The sequence below is a fragment of the Anomaloglossus baeobatrachus genome, chromosome 4 (assembly GCF_048569485.1).
Source record: "Anomaloglossus baeobatrachus isolate aAnoBae1 chromosome 4, aAnoBae1.hap1, whole genome shotgun sequence".
Taxonomy (NCBI): domain Eukaryota; kingdom Metazoa; phylum Chordata; class Amphibia; order Anura; family Aromobatidae; genus Anomaloglossus; species Anomaloglossus baeobatrachus.
The window spans coordinates 276028248-276056132 of NC_134356.1; the positions used below are offsets into that span (position 1 = coordinate 276028248).

A 27885-nucleotide genomic window follows, 5' to 3' on the forward strand; every position below is an offset into this window, starting at 1 on the left:
CCATTACTGCAAAAAGATGCCCGGTTAAAATCTATTTTTCCAGACCCCCCACTTCTGTGTTTTAGACAGCTCCCAAATCTAAGAAGCATCATTGTCAGAAGCTCCCTGTACTCTCCAACACCAAGAGGAATCATTTCCCTGCAACCAGAAAAAATGTAAGACCTGTCCATTAATATTGACAACGGACAAGATAAAGATCTCCAGATCACATCAGGACTACAAGATCCCAGGTACCTTCAGCTGCACCACAACCAATGTGGTGTACTTAATTATATGCACCAAATGTCCAACTGGGGATCTGTATGTAGGGGAGACAGGACAACAGCTCAGAACAAGGATGAATTCTCACCGCCACACAATTAGAGAAAATAGGATGGATCTACCTGTGGCCAAACATTTTTGTAACTCAGACCACAGCATCATGGACATGAAATTGCTGGTATTGAAAGGAAATTTCAAGTCCCAGAGAGATAGGAGACTATGGGAGTACAAACTTATGATGACCTTTGACACATTCAGAGCAGGAATGAATGTGTCTCATGGATTCATGTCTTTTTACATCAGTTAAAAGATGTGCTCCTCTGACCATCTGAGCATGTCACAGCCTGGACCAGACCCTTATCAAAGGACAATAAAACTTTCACACTGAACTGCAGCAAAATGTATGGCCACAACAGTTTGCCCCCCTGCCATAGAGATAGTTATGTTGTATATAACTTTTTTTTTTTACTGCACTTTTCTATGTCCTGCTGTGTATAAATATGTGACTCTTCAGATTTTGTGTTTATACCATGCCTGATGAAGAGACCTGAGTAGTCTCGAAAGCTTGCTATATATTACCATCTTTTCAGTTAGCCATTAAAAGGTATCAAACACTGAGGACTCTCAGTTCTTTTAAACAATTTTTTTATCCCTACTGGCTAACACGGTACAAAGATATATTTTACTTGTAATTAATTTTACTCGCTTTTAGAGCACTGTTCATTCTACAGTATTTTACAAACATCAGCATCACTGTCCCCATTGGAGCTCACAATCTAAATTCCCTATCAGTGTGTCTTTGGAGTGTGGGAGGAAGCCGGAGTACCAAGGAGGAAACCCCGGGAGAACATATAACTTCCTGTCAGATGAAGCTGTCTTTTGTGACATTTGAAGTGAGGACGCCAGTGCTGCAAGGCTACAGTGCTAACCACTGAGCCACCGTGCTGCTCAAGAATAAAATATACAACATATCCAAGTATCAATCTTTAATTTAACATTAAATTAATTAACTCATCAAGTACTAGTCATATTATGATGTACCATTGGGGTGAATGGGATACTTTACCTCTGTAGCCAGTTGGCCACTTTCCTTGAGGCTTTTTATAGGCTCAGAAAATATGTGCACTTCAGCAGCCTCTATTTTGTAGATGACTTCCTATATCTACTGTATCGGCCATTTATGAACCCTACCCTACAACTTCTTATTGCTAGTTATAGTTTGTTACTACCCTGATTTGTTGCACTGTCTGTCTCTTGTATTTCTCATTTTATGGAATTTAATTTTCTGACCTTGCCTCAATATTCTGTTTACCCAACTTTATCACAATCCTGTTTCCTAGTAATGACCTAGCTTGATGATCCCTCTCTCAGGCAGCAAACTCCTCTGGCCAGCAGCTACTCTGGGGATGTAACCCCGGGGGCCCTTTGTAAGCCCAGATCCCTATATAAGGGTACCCTCACACGAGCGTGAAATCTCGCATTGCACTCTGACCAATGTTAGTCAATGAGGGAGAGCAGTTAGTCAGCTTTTCTCCTCCAGATTTTGGATGCGAGAAAAGCGGCAGCATGCTGCGATTTTCTGCTACAGCCGTATCCCTCGCACCCATTCAAGTGAATGGATGCGAGAGATACATCGGACTGCACTCGGATGTTATCCCAGTGCAGTGCGATATACGCACAGGCTGACAATGGAGGAGATGGGGGAATTAACCCATCCCTCTCCTCCGCAGCGCCCGCACTCAGTTTCACAGCTGTGACCCGATAGCAAGATCGGGTTACAGTCGCATGACACTCGGCTCACGCTCACAGCAGAGCCTGAGCCATGGATCATTAGCGTATCGCATCCAATGCTCTCGCATCGGATGCCATACGCTCGTGTGTGTCCAGCGTAAGAAATTAAAAGGTGAAGGTCAGGGTTCCCCTGGGGCTAAACAGAGTGACTCATGCAAAGCCTGTCCATGGAAGCCCTGTTACAAGCTACAAGGCTTTCACAAACATAGCTTCATTAAACCTACACTTGAAACCAGTAGTTTGCATTCACTATCTAAAAAGACACATCTGCATGTTTTTCTCACTATCTGACATGAAATCAGAATAAACCTTTCCCATTTTGGGTCAATTAGGAACCAAAATTATAATTGACAAATGCCAGAATAATGACAGAGAGAATGGTTTAAGGCATTTTTATTACTTTCTGCAAAGTCAAATGTTTACATACATTTCATTAGTATTTGGTGTTATTGCCCTTAAACAGTATGGCTTGGGTAAAACATTTTGGACATCCTTCCACAAGCATCTCAGAATAGGTGGTAGGAATTTGGGGCCATTCTTCCTGACAGAACTGGTGTAACTGAGCCATGTTTGTAGGTCACCTTGCTTGCACCTGCCTTTTCAGCTTTGCCCATAAATTTTCAATAGGATTGAGATCAGGGTTTTGTGATGGCCACTCCAAAACATTGACTTTGTTATCCTTAACCCCTTCACCCCCGGCCACTAAAACACCCTAATGACCGGGCCATTTTTTGCAATTCTGACCAGTGTCACTTTGACAGGTTATAACTCTGGAACGCTTCAACGGATCCTGGCGATTCTGAGATTGTTTTTTCGTGACATATTGTGCTTCATGTCAGTGGTAAATTTAGGCCGATATTTTTTGCGTTTATTTGTGAAAATTTAGGAAATTTGGCGAAAATTTTGAAAATTTCGCAATTTTCAAACTTTGAAAATTTATGCCCATAAATCTGTGAGATATGTCACACAAAATAGTTACTAAATAACATTTCCCACTTGTGTACTTTACATCAGCGCAATTTTCGAAACAAATTTTTTTTCCGTTAGGAAGTTAGAAGGGGTCAAAGGTCATCAGCAAATTCTCATTTTTCCAACAAAATTTACAAAATAATTTTTTTAGGGACCACATTACATTTGAGGTGACTTTGAGAGGCCTAGGTGACAGAAAATACCCAAAAGTGACCCCATTCTAAAAACTACACCCCTCACACTGCTCAAAACCACATCCAATAAGTTTATTAACCCTTTAGGTGCTTCACAGGAACCAAAGCAATGTGGAAGGAAAAAATGAAAATTTTACTTTTTAACACAAAAATGTTACTTTAGCCATAAAATTTTCATTTTTACAAGGGAGAAAAGAGAAAGTACACAATACAATTTATTGTGCATGTTCTCCTGAGTACGCTGATACCCCATATGTGGTAAAAATCAATTGTTTGGGCGCACGGCAGAGCTCGGAAGGGAAGGAGCGCCATTTGAATTTTTGAACGCAAAATTAGCTGCACTCATTAGCAGACGCCATGTCGGGTTTGAAGACCCCCTGAGGTGCCTAACCAATGGAGCTCCCCCACAAGTGACCCCATTTTGGAAACTAGAGCCCTCAAATAATTTTTCTAGATGTTTGGTGAGCACTTTGAACCCCTGGGGGCTTCACATAAGTTTATAGCGTTGAGCCGTGAAAAGAAAAAAAATTTTTTTTACCACAAAACGGTTGCTTCAACTAGGTAGCTTTTTTTTTCACAAGGGTAACAGGAAAAAATGCACCATAAAATGTATTGTGCATTTTCTCCTGAGTACGCAGATACCTCATATGTGGTGGAAATCAAATGTTTGGACACACAGCAGTGCTCGGAAGGCAAGGAGCGCCATTTGAATTTTTGAGTGCAAAATTAGCTGCACCTGTTAGCGGACGCCATGTCGGGTTTGAAGACCCCCTGAGGTGCCTAAACAATGGAGCTCCCCCACAAGTGACCCCATTTTGGAAACTAGAGCCCTCAAATAATTGTTCTAGATGTTTGGTGAGCACTTTGAACACCTGGGGGCTTCACAGAAGTTTATAGCGTTGAGCCGTGAAAAGAAAAAAAATTTTTTTTACAACAAAACGGTTGCTTCAACTACGTAGCTTTTTTTTTCACAAGGGTAACAGGAAAAAATGCACCATAAAATGTATTGTGCATTTTCTCCTGAGTACGCAGATACCCCATATGTGGTGGAAATCAAATCTTTGGACACACGGCAGTGCTCGGAAGGCAAGGAGCGCCATTTGAATTTTTGAATGCAAAATTAGCTGCACTCATTAGCGGACGCCATGTGGGGTATGAAGACCCCCTGAGGTGCCTAAACAATGGAGCTCCCCCACAAGTCACCCCATTTTGGAAACTAGAGCCCTCAAATAATTTTTCTAGATGTTTGGTGAGCACTTTGAACACTTGGGGGCTTCACAGAAGTTTATAGCGTTGAGCCGTGAAAAGAAAAAAAATTTTTTTTACCACAAAACGGTTGCTTCAACTAGGTAGCTTTTTTTTTCACAAGGCTATCAGGAAAAAATGCACCATAAAATGTATTGTGCATTTTCTCCTGAGTACGCAGATACCTCATATGTGGTGGAAAGTAATTGTTTGGGCGCATGGCGGGGCTCAGAAGAGAAGGAGCGCCATTTGACAGCAAAATTGGTTGGAATCATTAGCGGACGCCATGTCACGTTTGGAGACCCCCTATGGTGCCTAAACAGTGGAGCTCCCCCACAAGTGACACCATTTTGGAAACTAGAGCCCTCAAATAATTTTTCTAGATGTTTGATGTGCACTTTGAACACCTGGGGGCTTCACAGAAGTTTATAGCGTTGAGCCGTGAAAAGAAAAAAAATTTTTTTTACCACAAAACGGTTGCTTCAACTAGGTAGCTTTTTTTTTCACAAGGCTATCAGGAAAAAATGCACCATAAAATGTATTGTGCATTTTCTCCTGAGTACGCAGATACCTCATATGTGGTGGAAATCAATTGTTTGAGCGCATGGCGGGGCTCAGAAGAGAAGGAGCGCCATTTGACTTTTCAAACGCACAGACGCAGTGCACTGATCGGCCGCTGCAGGACGCACGGTCGGATGCGATAAAAAAAAGCGTCGGGGATACGTAAAAAAAAAAAAGTCACGCCAAAAATTGACCATGGATGCAGATACGTTATGTGCATCCCTGATCAGCGCTTGGTGGGACGCACGGACGGATGCGATACAAAAAGCGTCGCAAATATGGAAAAAAGTCACGCCAAAAATTGACCATGGATGCCGATCCGTTATGTGCATCCCTGATCAGCGCTTGGCGGGACGCACGGATGGATGTGATACAAAAAGCGTCGGGGATACGGAAAAAAAAAAGTCACGCCAAAAATTGAGCAGGGATGCCGATCCGTTATCTGCATCCCTGATCAGCGCTTGGCGGGACGCACAGACGGATGCGATACAAAAAGCGTCGGGGATACGGAAAAAAGTCACGCCAAAAATTGAGCAGGGATGCCGATCCGTTATCTGCATCCCTGTTCAGCGCTTGGCGGGACGCACGGACGGATGCGATACAAAAAGCGTCGGGGATACAGAAAAAAAAAAAAAAGTCACGCCAAAAATTGAGCAGGGATGCCGATCCGTTATCTGCATCCCTGATCAGCGCTTGGCGGGACGCACGGACGGATGAGGTGTAAAAATGGACAGGGGATACGGAAAAAAAAAAAAAAGTTATACTCACAGTACCCAGAGGACTAGCAGGAGGATCACTGACCAGAAGAGCTGCAGAGGAACAGATGGCAGAGAGATGGACAGCTTTACAGGAGCAGCAGGCAGATCAGCAGAATGCCCAGGAAGGACCCAGCGATGGACGCAGATGTGATCAGGCCGGTGAAGACAGGTAAGAGGACGTCGGGGGAGAGCAGAGGGGGAGAGGGGGGGGTGAGAGCAGAGGGGGGGGTGAGAGCAGAGGGGGAGGGGGTAGAGCAGAGGGGGAGACCGGAGAGGGAGCTGCAGAACATAGATAATGGGGGAGGCAGTCAGATCGCGGGGGGAGCAGATCGGGATGTCGGGGGGGGGGGGGGTTGGGGGGAGCAGATCGCGGGGGGGGCACGGCAGGGGCTACCATGGCAGCGCGCAGGGGCACCACGGGAGCGCGCAGGGGCACCACGGGAGCGCGCACGGGCTGGCTGCAAAGTGAGCACAGTACTCACGTGCAGCAGCGGTGACAGCTAGGGCGGCGGCGGCGGCAGCAGCGGCGGTGGCGTGGTACCACAAGTACCAGCCACTGCACGCTGCAGACATGTTGGGGGAGGGCTCGCAGGCCAGCACAGGCCTGGGAAGGGCGGCCACCGGCAAATCACACCGCCCCACTGCACACTGATTGGAGCGATTGCGCGTCATTGCACGATCGCTCCAATCAGTGCTGCAGGGGCTGGGGGAGACATGTTTGAGGTCCACCTATGATATGCTGCAGCAGCTGCGGCATCTCATAGCTGGATCTCACAGGATCGCACTAATTCGGGCATTATTTTTGCCGAAATTAGTGCGATCGATGTGGTTGGCGGTTCAGATTTGAACAGCCAATCACATCGATCGTCGATAGGGGGTGGCGATGCCGCCCCCCCTGGGGTCAAGCAAAGGTCCCCTGCTGTAAGAAACAGCAGGGGACATCATTTGAAAGCCGTTGCTATGGCCACGGCAATCAAATGAAGTTTAGGCAGTAAAATTACGTCCCTGGTCGTTAAGTCATGTTAAAATAGGACGTAATTTTACTGCCCGCGGTCGTGAAGGGGTTAAGCCACTTTGCAACCAGTTTGGCAGTATGCTTCGGGTCATTGTTCATTTGGAAGACCCATTTCGGCTGAAGCTTCAAGTTCCTGGCTGATGTCTTGAGATGTTGCTTCAGTATTGCCACATAATCTTCTTTCCTCATGATTCCATCTATTTTGTGAAGTGCACCAGTTCCTCCTGCAGCAAAATAACCGAACAACATGATGCTGCCACCCAAGTGTTTCACAGTTAGGATGGTGTTCTTAGGCTTTAAAAGCTTCTCCCTTTTTCCTCCAAATGTAACAAAAACATTATGGTCAACCAGTTAAATTTTAGTCTCATCAGACTACAGGACATGTTTCTAAAAATTAAGGTCTTTGTAACTGTGTGCATTTGCAATCATTAATATGGCTTTTTTTATGTTTCTTTTGGAGTAATGGCTTCTTCCTGGACGAGTGGCCTTTCAGCCCATGTTGATACAGTACTTGTTTCACTCTGGATAATGACACAATCTTACCAGCTTCCACCAGCATCTTCACAAGGTCTTTAGCTTTTGTTCTTGAGTTGATATGAACATGTCTGACCAAAGCATGTTCATCTCTGGTACACAGAACCTGTCTCCTTCCTAAGATGTATGATGGCTGAACATTTCCATCTTGTTTGTACTTGCGTATCATTGCTTGTACAGGTGAATGAAGCACCTTCAGGTATCTGGAAATTGCAACCAAAGATTAACCAGACTTGTGCAAGTCTACAATTCTATTCCTCAGATCTTTGCTGTGTGTTTCAGGTGTGCATTAAAATACATCCACAGGCGTGTCTCTAACTCAGATGTTGCCAATAAACCTATCAGAAGCTTGCAAAGACATGACATCATCATATGGGCTGTCCCATATTGTTTAAAGGCATAGTACTCTTAAGGGCACTTTACATGCTGCGATATCGCTATCAATATCGCTAGCGAGCGTACCCGCCACCGTCGGTTGTGCGACACGGGCAAATCGCTGCCCGTGTCGCACAACATCGCTTCCACCCGACACACGGACTTACCTTCCCTGTGACGTCGCTGTGGCCGGCAAACCGCCTCCTTTCTAAGGGGGCGGTTTGTGCGGCGTCACAGCGACGTCACACGGCAGCCGTCCAGCAGAAGCAGAGGGGCGGAGATGAGCGGGCGGAATATCCCGCCCAACTCCTCCATTCCTCATTGCCGGTGGACGCAGGTAAGGAGATGTTCGTCGTTCCTGCGGTGTCACACATAGCGATGTGTGATGCCGCAGGAACGACGAACAACCAGCAGCATGCACCACCATCGATATTATGAAAAGGAGCGACATGTCAACGATCAACGATTTTTGACGTTTTTGCGATCGTTGATCATCGCTCCTAGCTGTCACACGCTACGATGTCGCTAACAATGCCGGATATGCGTCACAAACACCGTGACCCCGACGATATATCGTAAGCGATGTCGCAGCGTGTAAAGCACCCTTTATTGTATGTAAACTTTTGACTTTGCAGAAAGTAATAAAAATGCCTTAAAACATTCTCTCTCTCATTATTCTGGCATTTGCAAATATAAATAATATTGGTTCCTAATTGACCTAAAAAACGGGAAAAGTTTATTGTGATTTCATGTTACATAGTGAGAAAAACATGCAGATGTGTCTTTTTAGATGGTGTATGTAAACTTCTAGTTTCAGCTGTATGTGTTTTACACACTACAAACAATCACTGTGTGCAGTCGGATTTTGCAGTCATGTGTTACACTTTTCTGTGTGCCCATACTGGATAAGCTACATGCATTGGAAAGAAGTCAGATGGAAAAGCGTAACATATGACAGCGGTGTCAGACTATACACATCTGTATACCACTTTTGTGTATATAGCAGACTTGACCAGCCATGCTCTATCGGTATAAACAAAACTGCTATCGGTATACACAAGTGCCTAGCCTGTTAAGAAAGGAACATACAGTACTGACCCATGACATTTATGTCATGGCCACAATAAGACACAGGACCAATGCTAAATTTACAACAGGGTTGCAAGAGTTCCTTACCTTCAATCTGTTATGACTTATTTTTTCTTGTGCCAATCTTTAAAGAGTTAAGTAGTGCCATCTGGGGATAACTGTTGAGCCATCTTTTAATCTAATCCAGTTTATTTCCTCATGAGGAATTTGAGTCAGAGCCGGAATGCCATCATTTCTGTAATCTATCCTGTAATCTCTTCGGTAATCTATTCAGTGTTGTGGAGGGGATATCTCTATGTATACAGTCATCATACATATCATACATAGTTTTATGATGTGCCATTGTCCCCGTCAGGCTGCCAGCTAAATTGCCATGTGCATGGGCACAGAGCTGTAAGGCTATTTTTACAAATGTTGGCTGCGTTATAAAGGATGGCTTCAGGCTGCCGGCACTCAGTGCGCATATTTGTTTGCAAACATCAAATATAAAACAGGAGTGAGCATAGAATACCACACAGATATACAGTTAGGTCCAGAAATATTTGGACAGTGACACAATTTTCGCGAGTTGGGCTCTGCATGCCACCACATTGGATTTGAAATGAAACCTCTACAACAGAATTCAAGTGCAGATTGTAACGTTTAATTTGAAGGTTTGACCAAAAATATCTGATAGAAATTGTAGGAATTGTACACATTTCTTTACAAACACTCCACATTTTAGGAGGTCAAAAGTAATTGGACAAATAAACCAAACCCAAAGAAAATATTTTTATTTTCAATATTTTGTTGCGAATCCTTTGGAGGAAATCACTGCCTTAAGTCTGGAACCCATGGACATCACCAAACGCTGGGTTTCCTCCTTCTTAATGCTTTGCCAGGCCTTTACAGCCGCAGCCTTCAGGTCTTGCTTGTTTGTGGGTCTTTCCGTCTTAAGTCTGGATTTGAGCAAGTGAAATGCATGCTCAATTGGGTTAAGATCTGGTGATTGACTTGGCCATTGCAGAATGTTCCACTTTTTTGCACTCATGAACTCCTGGGTAGCTTTGGCTGTATGCTTGGGGTCATTGTCCATCTGTACTATGAAGCGCCGTCCGATCAACTTTGCGGCATTTGGCTGAATCTGGGCTGAAAGTATATCCCGGTACACTTCAGAATTCATCCGGCTACTCTTTTCTGCTGTTATGTCATCAATAAACACAAGTGACCCAGTGCCATTGAAAGCCATGCATGCCCATGCCATCACGTTGCCTCCACCATGTTTTACAGAGGATGTGGTGTGCCTTGGATCATGTGCCGTTCCCTTTTTTCTCCAAACTTTTTTCTTCCCATCATTCTGGTACAGGTTGATCTTTGTCTCATCTGTCCATAGAATACTTTTCCAGAACTGAGCTGGCTTCATGAGGTGTTTTTCAGCAAATTTAACTCTGGCCTGTCTATTTTTGGAATTGATGAATGGTTTGCATCTAGATGTGAACCCTTTGTATTTACTTTCATGGAGTCTTCTCTTTACTGTTGACTTAGAGACAGATACACCTACTTCACTGAGAGTGTTCTGGACTTCAGTTGATGTTGTGAACGGGTTCTTCTTCACCAAAGAAAGTATGCGGCGATCATCCACCACTGTTGTCATCCGTGGACGCCAAGGCCTTTTTGAGTTCCCAAGCTCACCAGTCAATTCCTTTTTTCTCAGAATGTACCCGACTGTTGATTTTGCTACTCCAAGCATGTCTGCTATCTCTCTGATGGATTTTTTATTTTTTTTCAGCCTCAGGATGATGTTCTGCTTCACCTTAATTGAGAGTTCCTTAGACCGCATGTTGTCTGGTCACAGCAACAGCTTCCAAATGCAAAACCACACACCTGTAATCAACCCCAGACCTTTTAACTACTTCATTGATTACAGGTTAACGAGGGAGACGCCTTCAGAGTTAATTGCAGCCCTTAGAGTCCCTTGTCCAATTACTTTTGGTCCCTTTAAAAAGAGGAGGCTATGCATTACAGAGCTATGATTCCTAAACCCTTTCTCCGATTTGGATGTGAAAACTCTCATATTGCAGCTGGGAGTGTGCACTTTCAGCCCATATTATATATATAATTGTATTTCTGAACATGTTTTTGTAAACAGCTAAAATAACAAAACTTGTGTCACTGTCCAAATATTTCTGGACCTAACTGTAGATATCGAAGGCAAGAATGCTGGAAGAACACACCACAGCAAAGGGACGATGATAAGACTGGAAGATATTAGAATCCCACCGCTTCCATAATGGTCAAGAACAATATTACATTGAATATTTAATTACCAATATGATTTTGGGGATTATCGTAATTAACACGTGTGCTATTATACAGAGTTAGTCATCACCTCCCGGCGATTTTCCATTTTTTCCTCCCCTTCTTCCAAGAGCCATAACTTTTTTATTTTTTCCCGTCAACATAGCCCTATGTGGGCTTGTTTTTTGTGGGCCGAGTTGTATTTTTCAACGAAACTATTAGTTTTACTATATAGTGAACTGGAAAACAGGAAGAAAATTCCAAGTGCGATGAAATTGCAAAAAAAAAATGCAATTTCACAATAGTTTTTTGGGTTCTTTATTTACCATATTCACTATAAGGTAAAACTGGCCTAGCATTATGATTCCGCAGGTCAGTACAAGATTGTTGATACCAAACATGTAGAGTTTCACTTGTAACAAAGTGGTGAAAAAAAATTCAGACGTTTGTAAAAAAAAAAAGATTTCCATTTTTGTCTGCATTTTCCGAGATTTGTAGTGTTCTCATTTTTCAGGAGTTGGGACTCAGTGATTGCTTATTTTTTGCATCCTGAGCTGACGTTTTTAGTTATATCATATTTGTGTAGATGAGATGCTTTGCTTGCCTGTTCTTGCATTTTTATGCAATGTTGTGGCAACAAAAAAACCTTAATTTTGACATTTGAAATTTTTGTCTTTCTACGCCGTTTACCGATCAGGTTAATTTGGCGATACCAAATATGTGGTAAATGCAGTATTATTATCGTTTTATTCTCAATGGGGCAAAAGAGGGGTAATTTGATTCTTTAGTTCTTTTTTTTGTTTTTTTTTAATAGTTTTAAAAACTTTTTTTACATATTTTTTAGGGATTTTAATAGTTTCCCCTAGGGGACTTTATGACTGCACACTGCACACCGCTTCTACTGATCAGTCACATCATCAATCTATACTAGTGGCACAGTGCCGTTGGAAGCCATGCATGCCCGGCCATCACACTGCCTCCACCATGTTTTACAGAGGATGTTGTGAGCTTTGACTCATGAGTCGTTCCAAGTCTACTCTATAATTTCTTCTTCCGATCAATCTGAAACATTTTGATTTTAGTTTCATCTGTCCAAAGAATGCTTTCCTAGAACTGGGCTGGCTTCTTTAGATGTTTTTTGTTGTTTTTATTTCAAAGTCTAATCTGGGCTTTCTATTTTTAAGACTGATAAATGGTTTGCACTTTGTGGTGAACCCTCTATATTTGCTCTCATGAAGTTTTTTTCTTTATGGTAGACTTAGATAATGAAACACCTACAGTGCCTTGCGAAAGTATTCGGCCCCTTTGAATTTTTCAACCTTTGCTCACATTTCAGGCTTCAAACATAAAGATAAAAAATTTAAATTTTATGGTGAAGAATCAACAACAAGTGGGATACAATTGTGAAGGTGAACGATATTTATTGCTTAGTTTAAACTTTTATAAAAAAATAATAAACTGAAAATTGGGGCGTGCAATATTATTTGGCCCCTTTAAGTTAATACTTTGTAGCGCCACCTTTTGCTGCGATTACAGCTGCAAGTCACTTGGGGTATGTGTCTATCAGTTTTGCACATCGAGAGACTGAAATTCATGCCTATTCTTCCTTTGCAAACAGCTCGAACTGAGTGAGGTTGGATGGAGAGCGTTTGTGAACAGCAGTTTTCAGCTCTTATCACAGATTTTCGATTGGATTCAGGTCTGGACTTTGACTTGGCCATTCTAACACCTGGATACGTTTATTTGTGAACCATTCCATTGTAGATTTTGCTTTATGTTTTGGATCATTGTCTTGTTGAAATACAAATCTCCGTCCCAGTCTCAGGTATTTTGCAGACTCCAACAGGTTTTCTTCAAGAATGGTCCTGTATTTGGCTCCATCCATCTTCCCATCAATTTTAACCATCTTCCCTGTCCCTACTGAAGAAAAGCAGGCCCAAACCATGATGCTGCCACCACCATGTTTGAAAGTGGTGATGGTGTGTTCAGGGTGATGAGATGTATTGCTTTTACGCCAAACATATCTTTGGTATTGTGCCCAAAAAGTTTGATTTTGGTTTCATGTGACCAAAGAACCTTCCTCCACTTGTTTGGTGTGTCTTCCAGGTGGCTTGTGGCAAACTTTAAACAACACTTTTTATGGATATCTTTGAGAAATGGCTTTCTTCTTGCCACTCTTCCATAAAGGCCAGATTTGTGCAGTGTACGACTGACTGTTGTCCTATGGACAGACTCTCCCACCTCAGCTGTAAATCTCTGCAGTTCATCCAGAGTGATCATGGGCCTCTTGGCTGCATCTCTGATCAGTCTTCTCCTTGTTTGTGATAACATTTTTGAGGGACGGGCGGGTCTTGGTAGATTTGCAGTGGTATGATACTCCTTCCTTTTCAATATGATCGCTTGCACAGTGCTTCTTGGGATGTTTAAAGTGGTGGAAATCTTTTTGTAACCAAATCTGGCTTTAAACTTCTCCACAACAGTATCACGGACCTGCCTGTTGTGTGCCTTGGTCTTCATGATGCTATCTGCGCTTTAAACAGCACACTGAGACTATCACAGAGCAGGTGCATTTATACGGAGACTTGATTACACACAGGTGGCTTATATTTATCATCATCAGTCATTTAGGACAACATTGGATCATTCAGAGATCCTCAATGAACTTTTGGAATAAGTTTGCTGCACTGAAAGTAAAGGGGTCAAATAATATTGCCCGCCCCAATTTTCAGTTTATTCTTTTTTACACAAGTTTAAAATAAGCATTAAATTTCATTCAACTTCACAATTGTGTCCCACTTGTTGTTGATTCTACACCACAACAATAACATTTTTATCTTTATGTTTGAAGCCTGAAATGTGGGAAAAGGTTGAAAAATTCAAGGGGGACGAACACTTTCGCAAGGCACTTCCTGGAGAGTGTTCTTCACTTGGGATGTTGTTTTCTTCACTGTGAAAAGGATTCTGCAGTCATTCACCACTCCTGTCTTCCATGGATATCCAGGCCTTTTTGAGTCCCCAAGCTTGCCAGTGTGCTCATTTGTTTGCAGAATAAACCAAACTGTTAGTTTGGCCACTCCAAACATTTGTGATATCTCTGTGATGGATTTATTTTTTTTTCATCCAAATGATGGTCTGTTTTTCTATCACTTAGCTCTCCTTTGACCACATGTTGTGGGTTTATAGCAACAAATTGCCACGGGTGACAAGGGGAATACAGAGTAGCCTATTCTGGCCCTAAGGCTGGGGCCCCTAACACTCGGAGGTACCCTTGAAGGTAGGGAGGTCCGGGCTTCCAACCTAGGCCCTATCTTCTGATCTTGTCCCTGATGGTAAGACCCCCCACTAGCGAGAAGGGACAAGAACTGCAGTAAACAACCCTACCAACAAATAAGACTAACAGGGTAATGACAACAACTCGTACACATGGCAACCACACACAAGGAAGCCACTAAAAAGTGCACAAGGGGAAACAACATAGAAAGGGGGAAAGAAAACAGACTACTCGGTTACATCTATACAACCAGTACACCTAGAGGGTTTCACCAGCTCCTTTCTGCTCCTGGCCAAGCTTCCAAATTATGAAAATAACCCTTTGGTGGAAGTAGAGAGTTTTTAGAGAACCTGGGTGTGGTCCCAACTGGAAACACCTGACCAGGAGTCAGGAGCTGCTGGAAGGTAAACTGACACTAACCCTCTACTCTCCAAAGGAAATGAAATCCACTTAATCAGCAGAGCCTCACAAGGTAAAGTGAGACTCTGACCCAGAATTTGTCACAAAACTCTGCAACAGAGAAAAGACCTTGACAGTACCCCCCCCCTTTTACCGAGAGGCCTCTGTACTCTAAAAATAGAACAATCCAACCTGCTATTCTCCTCCCATGTGAACAAACCCTTACCAAAAACCCATGCAGGCTGCGGAGTCCTAGAGCCACGAACGTCGGACGCACTCATCCACAAGATGTTAGTGGACCCCCGTACGAGCTGATTCATACAAAGGCCTGGACCTGGACGTTTATTACCATGCATACTTTTGAAAACTGGGAAACACCTAGACTGCAAAGCTATTCTCTCAGGTATCAAAGGCACCCCTCTGACCACTACTACAGGGAGGACACCAAGGCCTAAGATAAACCTGAGGAGAGGGATGATTTACCCTGCTTCTCTCCACTTAAGGCTTAGAGACCCCGGAAGAAGAGGCAGGTGTAACAGAGGAGATATATATACGCCCAGACCATCCTCCTCCAAACGGTCTGGGGGTTTAGTAACCTTACACTCAGGTAATACCTGAGGAGAGGGAAAGGAATCCTCTCTGGACACCAGAAAATCCTGGGCGGCAAAGAGGGGATAATGGAAGAAATATACACGCTCTGGTCAGCTTCATCCATACGACCAGGGCAATGTGGCTTAAGGGCAGATGACTTCCTATTGGAGACAGAGGGGCAAGCCCCAAAATAATGATACTTACGACCACAGAAAAAGCATGCCGCCATCCCACGGCGAACCACAGGTGACTTAGCAAGAGGAGAAACCCGTATAGGTTTATCCAGCCGTACCAGTGGGACCTCCTCCTAGGGAAGGACAATGGGATCACCATAGACAAAGTCCAAGGCCGCAAAAAATCTGTCTACCAACCGGAAAGCAACAAATAGTCCGGTAGCGAAAAAGCGCAGGTCAGGAGGTCTCCTTGCAACTGGGAGACTACGATCCCCACCCACTGCTTCTCACTCTCCGATGAATGATGGCGGAGGCTAAAATAAAGACTGCATGCACCATCGAAAACGCTAAACTTGTTACACTCCCCAGAAAACCTGTCTGGGAGGGCAACTTTAGGTTCAGGCAGCGTCTGACTCTCCACCAACAGACCTGCCACATGCTGCACCATGTGTGCACGCATCTCAACCATCTCCTGTGACTGAGTCTGCAAAAGCTGAGCCAAAGCAGCCACCCAAGCCTAAAGGACACTACAGAAAAAGTTGGGCTGGTTATTATGTCATGGCTGACCAGGGGAATACAGGATAGCCTATGCTGGCCCTAAGGGTGGGGCACATGTGCTCACCCTAACACCGGAGGTACCCTTGAAGGTAGGGAGGTCTGGGGCTCCAACCTAGGCTCTATCTCTTGTTCTTGTCCCTGATGGCAAGACCCCCCTCCACAACCCACCACCCAGCGGGAAGGGACAAGAACTGAAGTAAACAACCCTACTGACAAATAAGACTAACGGGTAATGACAACAACTCATACATACTGCAACCACACGCAAAGGAGACACTAAAAGTGCACAAGGGGAAACAACATAAAAAGGAAGGAAAGTAAACAGACTACTGGGCTACATCCATACTGTACAACCAACACCCCTAGAACTGCTATAGCAAGCACCAATGCTGCAGCCACAAAGCAAGTCTAAGAGAGAGGGTTTCACCAGCTACTTTCTCCTTCTGGCCGAGCTTCCAAATGATGAAAATAACAGGCACCCTCTGGTGGCAGTAGAGGGTATTTATAGGTCCTCGGCATGGTCCCAACCGGAAACAACTGATCAGGAGTCAGCAGCTGCTGGTAGGTAAACTGACATTAACCATCTGTCGCGGGCGGGGAGGAGGGTGTCAGCACACTACGCTCACCCCTTCTGCTCGGGTCCGGCAGCCGCTGCGCGGTGGTGGCTCGAGCTGTAGGCCGGATCCCGGGGGTTTTTCTCGAGCGGCACTCCTCGCCCGTGAGTGAAAGGGGGGTTGTTTGGGGTGTTGGGATAATGTCCGTGACGCCACCCACGGTTGTGGTGATTGGTAGCACCACCGCTGCTTATTACGGGGATCCCGGGGATGGTGATGTGGAGCAGCCAGGTGTTGTGTTGCCCCTCCGTGGGTAGGGGTTGGTGATCCCGGGGCCCGGCGATGGCTTGTGAGGTGCGGGGCCTGGTGGGCGCAGGGACGCGGGGGCAGCGCTGTGCCTTGCGGCACTATGGTACTCACTCAGCCTGAGACTTGGACACAGTTTGTACGGTAAACCAAACGGCTGGTAGGACGGTCCCACAGACGGCTGCTTTGCTTCCCCGGTAGGTGACGGTGATGTCCCTCTTCCTTGCACCTGTATGTACGGATGGTTGCAATGGGTCCCCACCGGTAACCCGCTCCCCGGCTTCAAGCTGGGCCGGAGGAGCACTACACTTTGCCCGCAGGCGCTGGCCCTCAGAGACTGGTGCCCTGGCGGGTGGCGGTGCCTCTGTTGTACGGGTTGGGCTGTTGCCTTCAATCGGGACTTGGTTGTTGGGGGAATCTACGTCCCCTTCACTGGCAGATTCGGCAAATTTGGCGACTCCTAGCCTTGCCGGGGTCCGAGAGGCCCCTGCCCTGGTGCTGACTGTCTTTCGGAACACTGCTCCAGACCACCGGGCACACAGCCAACGGGGTCCTTCCAGGAACTTCCAAACGGTCCCCCTCCGGACAGTCACCGCCGTCGCTGACCTTGCTGTTCTGGCCCTACACAAAGCTGGACCCTTCAGGCTTTGCACACTCTCTGCTCTGTCACCACTTCTTGCTTTCCTCCTTTTCCACTTTTCTTTCCTTCACTTTCACTTCTCTGTTGTTTACTCTAGCCCTTCACCGGACTTCACTCTTCCCCTGCCCGGGGCTATCTTGTTTACACAAGCTCGCCCTGAGCTTGACTGCCTGGTTCCTCCTGCCTCCAGAGTTGTGAGCTCCTCGGTGGGTGGAGCCAACCGCCTGGCCCACCCCCTGGTGTGCATCATCAGACTCCTGGAGGAAGGCAACAAGGATTTGTGGTTCAGCTTAGGTGTGCCTACCTGGGATGTGGGGTGTGGTGGTGTGTGACCTGTGTCCCCTGGCTTGCCCAGGGCGACATATTCCCCCTTAGCAAAACGCAGACCGTCCGCGGGCTGCCGTCCTACACCGGTTTTATTTTTCTGTAAAAGGGATAACAGGGTTAAACAAACAATAATAACATTTTTAATAACTTCTTCCCAAGACGGGAGGCACATTTTACTTTTAACGTTTCAACGGTATACGGTTACGGTTTCCGCTCTCTCCCACCCAAGTAACCTAGCCCTGATGCTGCCCCTAAAACCCAGGCAGCACCCCTTGACCCACAGTCCAGCACACGGTACCCGAGCGGGATCTGTCCTTCCCTCCAGAGGGTAGCCACCGGTTCCTTTGGTGGCGGGGCCCTGGCCTGCTCTGCTCAGGGCCCTCCCTCCAACCTGCCTCTCCGGAGGCGGCCTGCGGAAACGGTAACGGTACCCAACATATTTACAAGCCACTAACGTTTGTGGTTGCCCTGCAAGTTCACGGGCTTGTCCATGGATAGTTCCCATGCATTTTTAAACGGTCCCCACGGGGACAACGGTGCCGGCTCCAGCCGGTTGCAAATCACACGGTGAATCAGGTGAACTTCGGATCATTTTCACTTATCATCAGAACTTTCAAAAACTTTGCAAACAAACAGGTGGTCCCAACGGGGACGGTGCTGCGGGCCTTTATTGCCCTACTCCGGTCTTTCAAGCGCTGGGGTTGCCGGCAAGGGGTAGAGGTCTGCGCTCGCTCGGGCCTCCGGGCCCCTCCTGAGGTTAACGTCCAGCGCAAACCACCCTCGCTCCCCAAAGTGCCGGGTATACTGCACAATATCTCCCGGCATCAGGTTACGGCCGGGATGTTCTTCGGGCAGGTGAGCATGCACATCCCGCCGGGCTACAAACACTTCGGCCTCCAGGTCCGGCTCGTAGATGAACCCGTAGCCCCGGCGGACATCAAACCGCCTCACCTGTCCCTCGTACAGCGGTCCCCGGTCACGGAATGTCGCTTGCCGGAGATTCTCTTTCTCCCGGATCGCTCTGGCCACCAGCTCGGCCTTCTTCCTCTCCCTCTCGGCGATCTCCAGGCCCAGCGGTACTGGCTCCCTATCCCAGTACGGCGCTGCTGCCAGCGCCGGCGCACGGGTCGGGCCCCGCGGGACATCCTGGACATTACCCACTGTCAGGACTACGGGCGGCATGTCCCGCGGTGTCTTGGCCTTGGGCGCTGCCTTGCAGCAACAACCCGGCGCTACCTCAGCCGAGGTGTGGGGGATGGGCCTAGGGGCTTTCCGCTGCTGGGCCTTCGGCCCGGAGCGGGTCATCGGCTCCGGCTCGGGGAGTTTCTCAGGGGATGCCTCCGGTTCGGTCTTCGGAGTCTTCCACGGCAACACCGCTGACTTGCTGCGGGCTCCGGCTACAGGTTGGCCCGCTTGGGCGGGGACGCTGGGTACTGCTACCGGTTGCGATGGTAGCAGGCCTAGTGGCGGGGTCACGGCCTCCGGGACGGGTGGCGAGGGAGGCAGCGAAGGGAGAGGGCTTGGACCGGGCCCCGCAGCCGCGATGACCGGCCCTTCCTGGGCATCGGGACGTGGGTCACTCACCCTCCCTTTCTCCGCTTCCTCCTCGCGTCTCCGCACGGTGGCTACAACGTCCGCCATGTCGGCCTCCCACTCCTCCATGAGGAGCTGCATCTTTACCTGCAGCCGTTGGTAGAGCTGCGCGGTCCGGATCTCCACCCACGCCGCGGTTCCAGGCGCGGGGGGTACGGTGTCGCGGGACGGCATCCACATGATGGCTTTCTCTCTTTCTTCCAGGAACGGGATGTTTGCAGAGTCCTGGCGTCCCTGCTTTTATAGCCGCAGCTACATGCGGCCGGCCGCCATCGCGTCCCCCTTAGCTCTCTCCGGCCCCTCCTCTCTCGGGGCGGGGTTCTGGCCTTCGCGCCTCTACTGCTCGAGAAGACGCTCGAGCGGGAACTTTTCGCGCCAAAGATGGCGGCTTCTGCAATTTTTCTGCCGGATACCTCCGGCGGTAACAAGGCGCACCTCTACCAGACGGCAGAGCGGTAAGATCCTGTTCGTGACGCCAAGTTGTCGCGGGCGGGGAGGAGGGTGTCAGCACACTACGCTCACCCCTTCTGCTCGGGTCCGGCAGCCGCTGCGCGGTGGTGGCTCGAGCTGTAGGCCGGATCCCGGGGGTTTTTCTCGAGCGGCACTCCTCGCCCGTGAGTGAAAGGGGGGTTGTTTGGGGTGTTGGGATAATGTCCGTGACGCCACCCACGGTTGTGGTGATTGGTAGCACCACCGCTGCTTATTACGGGGATCCCGGGGAGGGTGATGTGGAGCAGCCAGGTGTTGTGTTGCCCCTCCGTGGGTAGGGGTTGGTGATCCCGGGGCCCGGCGATGGCTTGTGAGGTGCGGGGCCTGGTGGGCGCAGGGACGCGGGGGCAGCGCTGTGCCTTGCGGCACTATGGTACTCACTCAGCCTGAGACTTGGACACAGTTTGTACGGTAAACCAAACGGCTGGTAGGACGGTCCCACAGACGGCTGCTTTGCTTCCCCGGTAGGTGACGGTGATGTCCCTCTTCCTTGCACCTGTATGTACGGATGCTTGCGATGGGTCCCCACCGGTAACCCGCTCCCCGGCTTCAAGCTGGGCCGGAGGAGCACTACACTTTGCCCGCAGGCGCTGGCCCTCAGAGACTGGTGCCCTGGCGGTGGCGGTGCCTCTGTTGTACGGGTTGGGCTGTTGCCATCAATCGGGACTTGGTTGTTGGGGGAATCTACGTCCCCTTCACTGGCGGATTCGGCAAATTTGGCGACTCCTAGCCTTGCCGGGGTCCGAGAGGCCCCTGCCCTGGTGCTGACTGTCTTTCGGAACACTGCTCCAGACCACCGGGCACACAGCCAACGGGGTCCTTCCAGGAACTTCCAAACGGTCCCCCTCCGGACAGTCACCGCCGTCGCTGACCTTGCTGTTCTGGCCCTACACAAAGCTGGACCCTTCAGGCTTTGCACACTCTCTGCTCTGTCACCACTTCTTGCTTTCCTCCTTTTCCACTTTTCTTTCCTTCACTTTCACTTCTCTGTTGTTTACTCTAGCCCTTCACCGGACTTCACTCTTCCCCTGCCCGGGGCTATCTTGTTTACACAAGCTCGCCCTGAGCTCGACTGCCTGGTTCCTCCTGCCTCCAGAGTTGTGAGCTCCTCGGTGGGCGGAGCCAACCGCCTGGCCCACCCCCTGGTGTGCATCATCAGACTCCTGGAGGAAAGCAACAAGGATTTGTGGTTCAGCTTAGGTGTGCCTACCTGGGATGTGGGGTGTGGTGGTGTGTGACCTGTGTCCCCTGGCTTGCCCAGGGCGACACACATCTCCTTCCCAAAGAAAAGGGAATCAATTTAATCAGAAGAGTCTCACAAGGTAAAGTGAGACTCTAACCCAGAACCTGTCACAAAACTCTGCAATAGAGAAAAGACCATGACACAGATTCCAAATACCATACTTGGAATAAGCTCCAGACCTTTTACCTGCTTAATTGATGATGGATTAATGAGGGAATAGTCCATACAGCATCTTAAAGATCTTTTGAGATAATTTTCCAATTACCTTTGGTCACTTCAAAAAGAGGCAGCTACACATTAAAGAGCTGTCTGTAATTCCTAAACCCTTATTCCAATTAGAATGTGAATACCCTCAAATTAAAGCTGAGAGCCTGCACTTTTAGCCCATATTGATTATAAAACTATATATTTCATATATTTCATATGCTTTTGTAAACAGGTATTCAAATGACTCCCGTGTTTACAATGTATTATTTTTTACATGTGCACTGCCATTTTAAACCCAGCCTTTATGAGGTGAAACCAACAGCACGCCTTCACATTGAGGCCGCCATCATGGATTTTATAATAAGGCTACATAAATCAATGTTATTTTCTTTATGCAATATATGGTTCAGATTACATATGTTCCCTTTTATACAGTATTCTGATCAGTAAAAGTCTTACCTTTTTCACAGTGTGGCCCGTAGAACCCATCTGGACACTCACAAACATGTCTCTCATTACAAAAGCCTCCATTTCTACATCCTCCAGGACATTTTGCTTGGTAAACAAAAGACAGAAGTATATTAGAACTTACAGGGAATTGGTCACCAGATTTTTGCCACCTAATTTAAGAACACCACATTGTAGGGGCAGAGACTCTGATTCCAGCGATGGTTATATATTGCTGGAATCAGGGTCTCTGCGCCTACATTGTGCTGCCGGGCTCCATACTGCAGTTTGATAACATCACTGTTTTATCAGCAGGAGATTATGCCTACAGGACAAGTAAACCTGCTGTCAAGTAGTTCTCCATTTTCATGAGCTCTATCTAAACCTACCTCCAATACTGATTGACATCTTTCTGTGTACACTATACATGTGCAAAAAGCTGCACACAGTGGTGTGGGTGGAGTTACATAGTGCTCAGCATAGAGCGAACTGCTAAACCTGTGGCAGATAAAACAGTGATTTTAATCAGAACTGTAGTAAGCAGCCCAGTAAGTGACACATCACTAGAATCAGGGTCTCTGCTCTTAAATCATATTGGTTTCAGATGGGGTAACAAAAACCAGGTCATAGATTCTCCTTAAAATGTGATATGGGAGTAAACAAGGGTAAGAGCATTTCTTGATTTCTGACAAACCTCTCTTCAAACACTTTTTTTGTTTTGGGGAGTTTAAAAAATTGAATGCATTTTAAGCATTTTAATTTAGTTTAATTATGCACATGTATTTATATTGGTGTTTTTGAAGTTCTACAGTAAAATGAAGCCTAGAAAGAAAAAAAAAAGGAAAATGCCGTTCCTAGAGCATGCAGCATTTTCATTAAAACTGAATATACATAGAAGGACCCATGCAGATAAGGCAATCCATAATGATTAGGCGTCTGCTGCCTCCTGCAGTGTATTACTGGTCATAACTTTGCGCTGATTGCTCCAATACCTCATAGACAAAACCATCAGTGAGGTGAAGCTTCTAAATGGAGAAAAATATCCCAAATACATCAAACTGATGGAAAGGATTGATCAACAAGTACAGGAAACGTTTAGTTTAAGTCACTGCGCTAAAGTAGATGCCAAGATCTACTAAATCTAAAGGTCCACATATTTATTCTATAAAGGATGATGTACGTTGGATTATAGTGATCATTAAACACATGGAGAACTGCATATCTGAGGGCTATTTGGCTACTCAAAATGAAATATATGAGAAGGACTTGAAGGAAGAAGAGAACACATCATCAAGTTCATGTACCAAAAAACAAAGTATTCCACATCAATCTAAACCGCTTATTCCAAGGTGTCATTTGTTTTTGCATAAAAAGAGAAGACAAAATAAATGGGAGATGGCATAGCCAAATTTTCAGTTAATGCTATAATACATAACTTGTGAAAAACATGAAAAGTAGAAAAAACAATCATTCAGGATAATGTAAAAGTTTCCCTTCCTTACTCTGATGATATTTGCTTCTCTTGGAGGCAATAAATCTGCCATCAGGGTGCAACCACCGCTTGTCAAGAAAAGTCAATCCATACTTTTCCTAATAAAGTCCATGACTTCATGATCAAAAGATACACGTTTTCCTCAATATATAAATGTTACGAGAAGTGCTCTGGGAATGATGGAGCACTTCCCATTCCTCTGCCTTCCTAACTCAAGTCACTGCCTTGCGCCTTCCACTATAGCTTGACGTTCACGAGATTTCCATTGCTGGTGCTTGACATCACACAGTCAGCTGTAGACGCTCAGGAAGTTCTCCATCCTGCTCAAAATACAAGAATTGGCCAATTTTTGCACTAAGAACCTTAATTTTCCTAAGTATATTCTATACATCATTAATGCAGTCTACGTTTTATATATCCTATGTTTGCATATGTCTTGGGGTGGCGCCCCTGAGACTTTAGTCACCACAAGGTACTGCATCTCACTTAAGGTGCAGTACTCATCCCGGGTAAGGAAGAGGTTAATTGCTGGTGTTCACCACATTTATAAATCACACACAGGTGCTTTCCCACTGGGTTTGGCCTAGGATAGACAGGGGGTGGCCATCACGAGGCATGGGACTTTCCCGGTCACTAGGACAACCACCTGGGGGGCGGGCACCACTTGGGGAAAAGGAAGGCGCATCTTCACACTAGGGCAGTTACCCTTGGGCACAGCTTGGGGTGAGGAGTACAGTTAGGACCTCGGTCCAGGCATCACCTTTACACTTCTGGAGCACTTCAAGACCCGTGGCTTGGAGCAGGAAGTTCAGCCCGGGATCTCTACAGCTACCGGGGATTTCAGGGTCTGCGGAGAGTCCAGGACACACCCGCAACCCGTTCCATCTTCCATACATGGGATTGGAGGGACCCCGACCAGGAAGTACACACAGTGGGAATACCGGTGGTGACCTCTGAATTATCCGGGATCGGCTGGGGCCCATCACGGCAGAGACCGGCACTCCAAGGGTGACAACCGTACTGTGAGTAAAAGACCTGGCACCGCAATCACTGTGTCAGCCCATCATTGCCGGCATCGGCGCCCTGGTGCTCTGGCATCAACGGCCACTACCACCACCATCATCCTCCCTGGGGCCTAGCTCTACCTGTGGGGAGCTGAACCATCCCGGCTGTGACACCAACCATCCCGGAGGACATCACCCACAGTGGCAGCTAATGCCTGGCCGCACACCACAGGTGGCGTCACGAGTTAACTACTACTCCCAACATCCTCAACCCCTTCATCCTCCCTCCTCATCATCTCATCATCATACTTTTCCACTTCATCCCCCTTTTGTGGACACCTTGGGGTCACAAAACCGTGCAGGGCCACCAGTGACAATCCCCCTGACCCTCACCGGCCCAGTGACGAATATCCCCCCAGACTCCGTTGGATGCTCCATTGGCGCTTACAGAGTTTTGCTGTATCCTTTTGTTTGTCTTTCGTGTAGTTATGACAGCTGGCACGTGTTCACACTTGCTATGTTTTATTTGAAGATGCAATTTTTTTTTTTGCAGTATATCTAGGAGGTGTGTGTAGACTGCCTCCTTGTCACATGGAGTTTTGCTCAAAACTCGCCAAGTGTCATGGCGGCATCAGATACTGTGCAACCTACGGATTCTGACACTCCACACTATGGTTTCTCTGGTGTTTCTGAGTTACACAAGTAGGCTGGGTATCAACCAGCTGTGTGCTCATTAATGGCCAGGCTAGCAAGAGTAACTCTGCTAGCCTTCTGGTTACCTCTCAGATTACATGTTGTTGGAATCCTATCACAGTTACTCTCTGCCTTTTTAAGATGGTGGAATCTGTCTTCCCACGCTGACTATAGTTTCATGCTGTGTTGGTCTATGTTCTATTGTGTCCCAGTCCTGATGGTGATTGTGTTACTTTGTGTATGGTGTTGTTGTGGAGAAACCAGTTGTCTTGTTTCCTCTCTGCTCTTATTTTCCTCCCATGCCCTTATGGTCTTATACATCTGTGTGACAATGCTGTGAGATAAAGTTTTAGTTTCCCCTGTTTGTCTATCTCTGTTGATATCATCACACTTTTGGCCAGGCCCTCCCCTGGGGTTGGGGGGTATGAGATCAGGACTAGTCAGGAGCAGGGCCAGGGTGGCAGCTCCGATATCCTCACCTTCAAAGGTAACTCTGAGATAAGGGATAACTAGGGACCCCTAGCCTGAGAGCCAGTCTAGGATTCCTTGTCCCCTGTGCTCTACTCATTCCCATCAAAAAAGGTCACCGTGTCGTGGTTGATGGGCACACAAGAACTAATGTTTGCGCTAAGAACCATAATTTTTCTAAGTATATTTTATATGGCATTAATGCAGTTTACATTTCATATATTCTATGTTTGCATATGTCTTGGCGCGTGCACAGTGCTGCTGTATTCTTTTGTTTGCGTTTCAAAATACTTGTAACCTCATTTGTGAATTGATAACAATATGGATTTTGTAATTATGAAGGCTTGAACTTTATAAAGGAAAAGTATGGATTGACTTATTTTTACAAGAACTACCAGACCATGTAAGTGGCTTAGGGGGATGGGACGCACCCTGAAACAGATTAACTTTAACATGGACTAAAATTAATTCCTAATGAGTGGCTATAGTGTACGGGTCTCTTTTATTATTATCAACAAGAGAGAAGATGAAATCATGGCACATTCTATTGCATGAAAGTCCTTACTTTATTGTAGAAACATAAAAGGTGAGCTGGTCCGAGACAAGATTCTTGCACTCCGTAGTGCCAGCATCTGGTCTCGGATAATAAAGTAAAGCCCGCTTTACATGCTGCAATGTATCTTACGATGTGTCGGTGGGGTCACGTCGTAAGGGACGCACATCCGGCATCGTAAGGTACATTGCAGTATGTGACAGGTACGTGCGATTGCGATTGAACAAAAATCCGTTCATCGCATGCACGTCGTTTATTCCTCATGAATTGAACGTGAGGTTGTTCAATGTTCCCGAGGCAGCACACATCGCAGTGTGTGACACCCCAGGAATATTGAACAGATCTTACCTGCGTCCCGCGGCTGCAGCCAGCAATGCGAAAGGAAAGAGGTGGGCGGGATGTTTACATCCCGCTCATCTCCGCCCATCCGCTTCTATTGGCCGGCTGCCGCGTGATGTGGATGTGACGCCAAACGTCCCTCCCACTCCAGGAAGTGGACGTTCGCCGCCCACATCGAGGTCGTATGGACGGGTAAGTACGTGTGATGGGGGTTAATCGTTTGTGTGGCACGTTCAACAAATTGAACGTGCCACACATATGATGGGGGCGTTGCAAATCCCATACGATATCGTATGCGAAATTGCAACGTGTAAACCAGGCTTAAGGACTTCCATGCAATAGCGTGTGCCACAATTTCATCTTCTCTCTTGTTGATCTCCGCTGGACTGGCTTCCTTTTGGTGAGCAAAACTACATAGAACCTTGGTGGATTCATTGTTCCTTCTTTCCTCCGCAGTATTGAATCAGGTGGCATGGCAGTGCGGTACCGCATCTGTTCATCCCTCTTTTATTATTATTCAAAGTTATACCAAAGGGGTTGTACACGTGTTTTATATTGATAACCTTTCCTTAAGATAAATTATCAATATCAATTCTCTGGGGGTTCGCACCTTGCACCCCCAACAATTACCTCTTCCCAGGTGTCGGTGGTAGCTGGATATGATCAGCACACAGCTCCATCAGGTGTACAGTGGCTGTAGTTGGGTACTGCAGATCCACTCGGATTCATTCAAATAGAGGCAGATGTGCAGTACCTGGCTGACGCCATAATATAGTTGATGGAGTTGTGCTGTGTAGCTCCATAACTGATCACATTCGGCACATGGAACTGTTGACCGGTCGAGTTGCAGGTAATGCACCCTCACCGATCTGATATTGATGAACCACCTTGTGGATAGTCCACCGAATTAAAAGTAGTGAACAACTGCTCTAACATTCTGGTTGTTAAGTGGATCCATATTCATTAGAAACAGGGCTAAAGCTGCATATGCCGTAAAAAATCAAACAACCTTTCTTACCTGGTGATGCTCCGGCTTCTCCTTGTTTACAGGTCTGCAACACTGATGTAACCAGGAGATGCCGAGATACATGGCATGAGACCACCGAGCTGCAGCAGTCTAAAGCCTGCTTTACACGTTGCAATTTCGCATATGATATCATATGCGATTTGCAATGCCCCCATCGTATGTGCGGCACGTTCAATTTGTTGAATGTGCCGCACAAACGATTAACCCCCGTCACACGTACTTACCCGTCCATGCGACCTCGCTGTGGGCGGCGAACGTCCACTTCCTGGAGTGGGAGGGACGTTCGGCGTCACAGCGACGTCACGCGGCAGCCGGCCAATAGAAGCGGAGGGACATAAACATCCCCCCCACCTCCTTCCTTCCGCATTGCTGGCCGGGAGCCGCAGGACGCAGGTAAGATCTGTTCATCGTTCCCGGGGTGTCACACACAGCGATGTGTGCT

At 46.9% G+C, this 27885-nt stretch overlaps 1 protein-coding gene across 1 annotated transcript in view; it reads right to left on the reverse strand.

Annotated features, from left to right (window-relative positions):
• WIF1 (Wnt inhibitory factor 1) overlaps window positions 1–27885 on the reverse strand; it is a 227450-nt gene that overhangs the window by 31050 nt on the left and 168515 nt on the right. The window contains exon 5 of the mRNA XM_075342460.1: window positions 21880–21975. Within this exon, the coding sequence (XP_075198575.1) occupies window positions 21880–21975 (96 nt within the window). The remainder of the gene's footprint in view (window positions 1–21879; window positions 21976–27885) is intronic.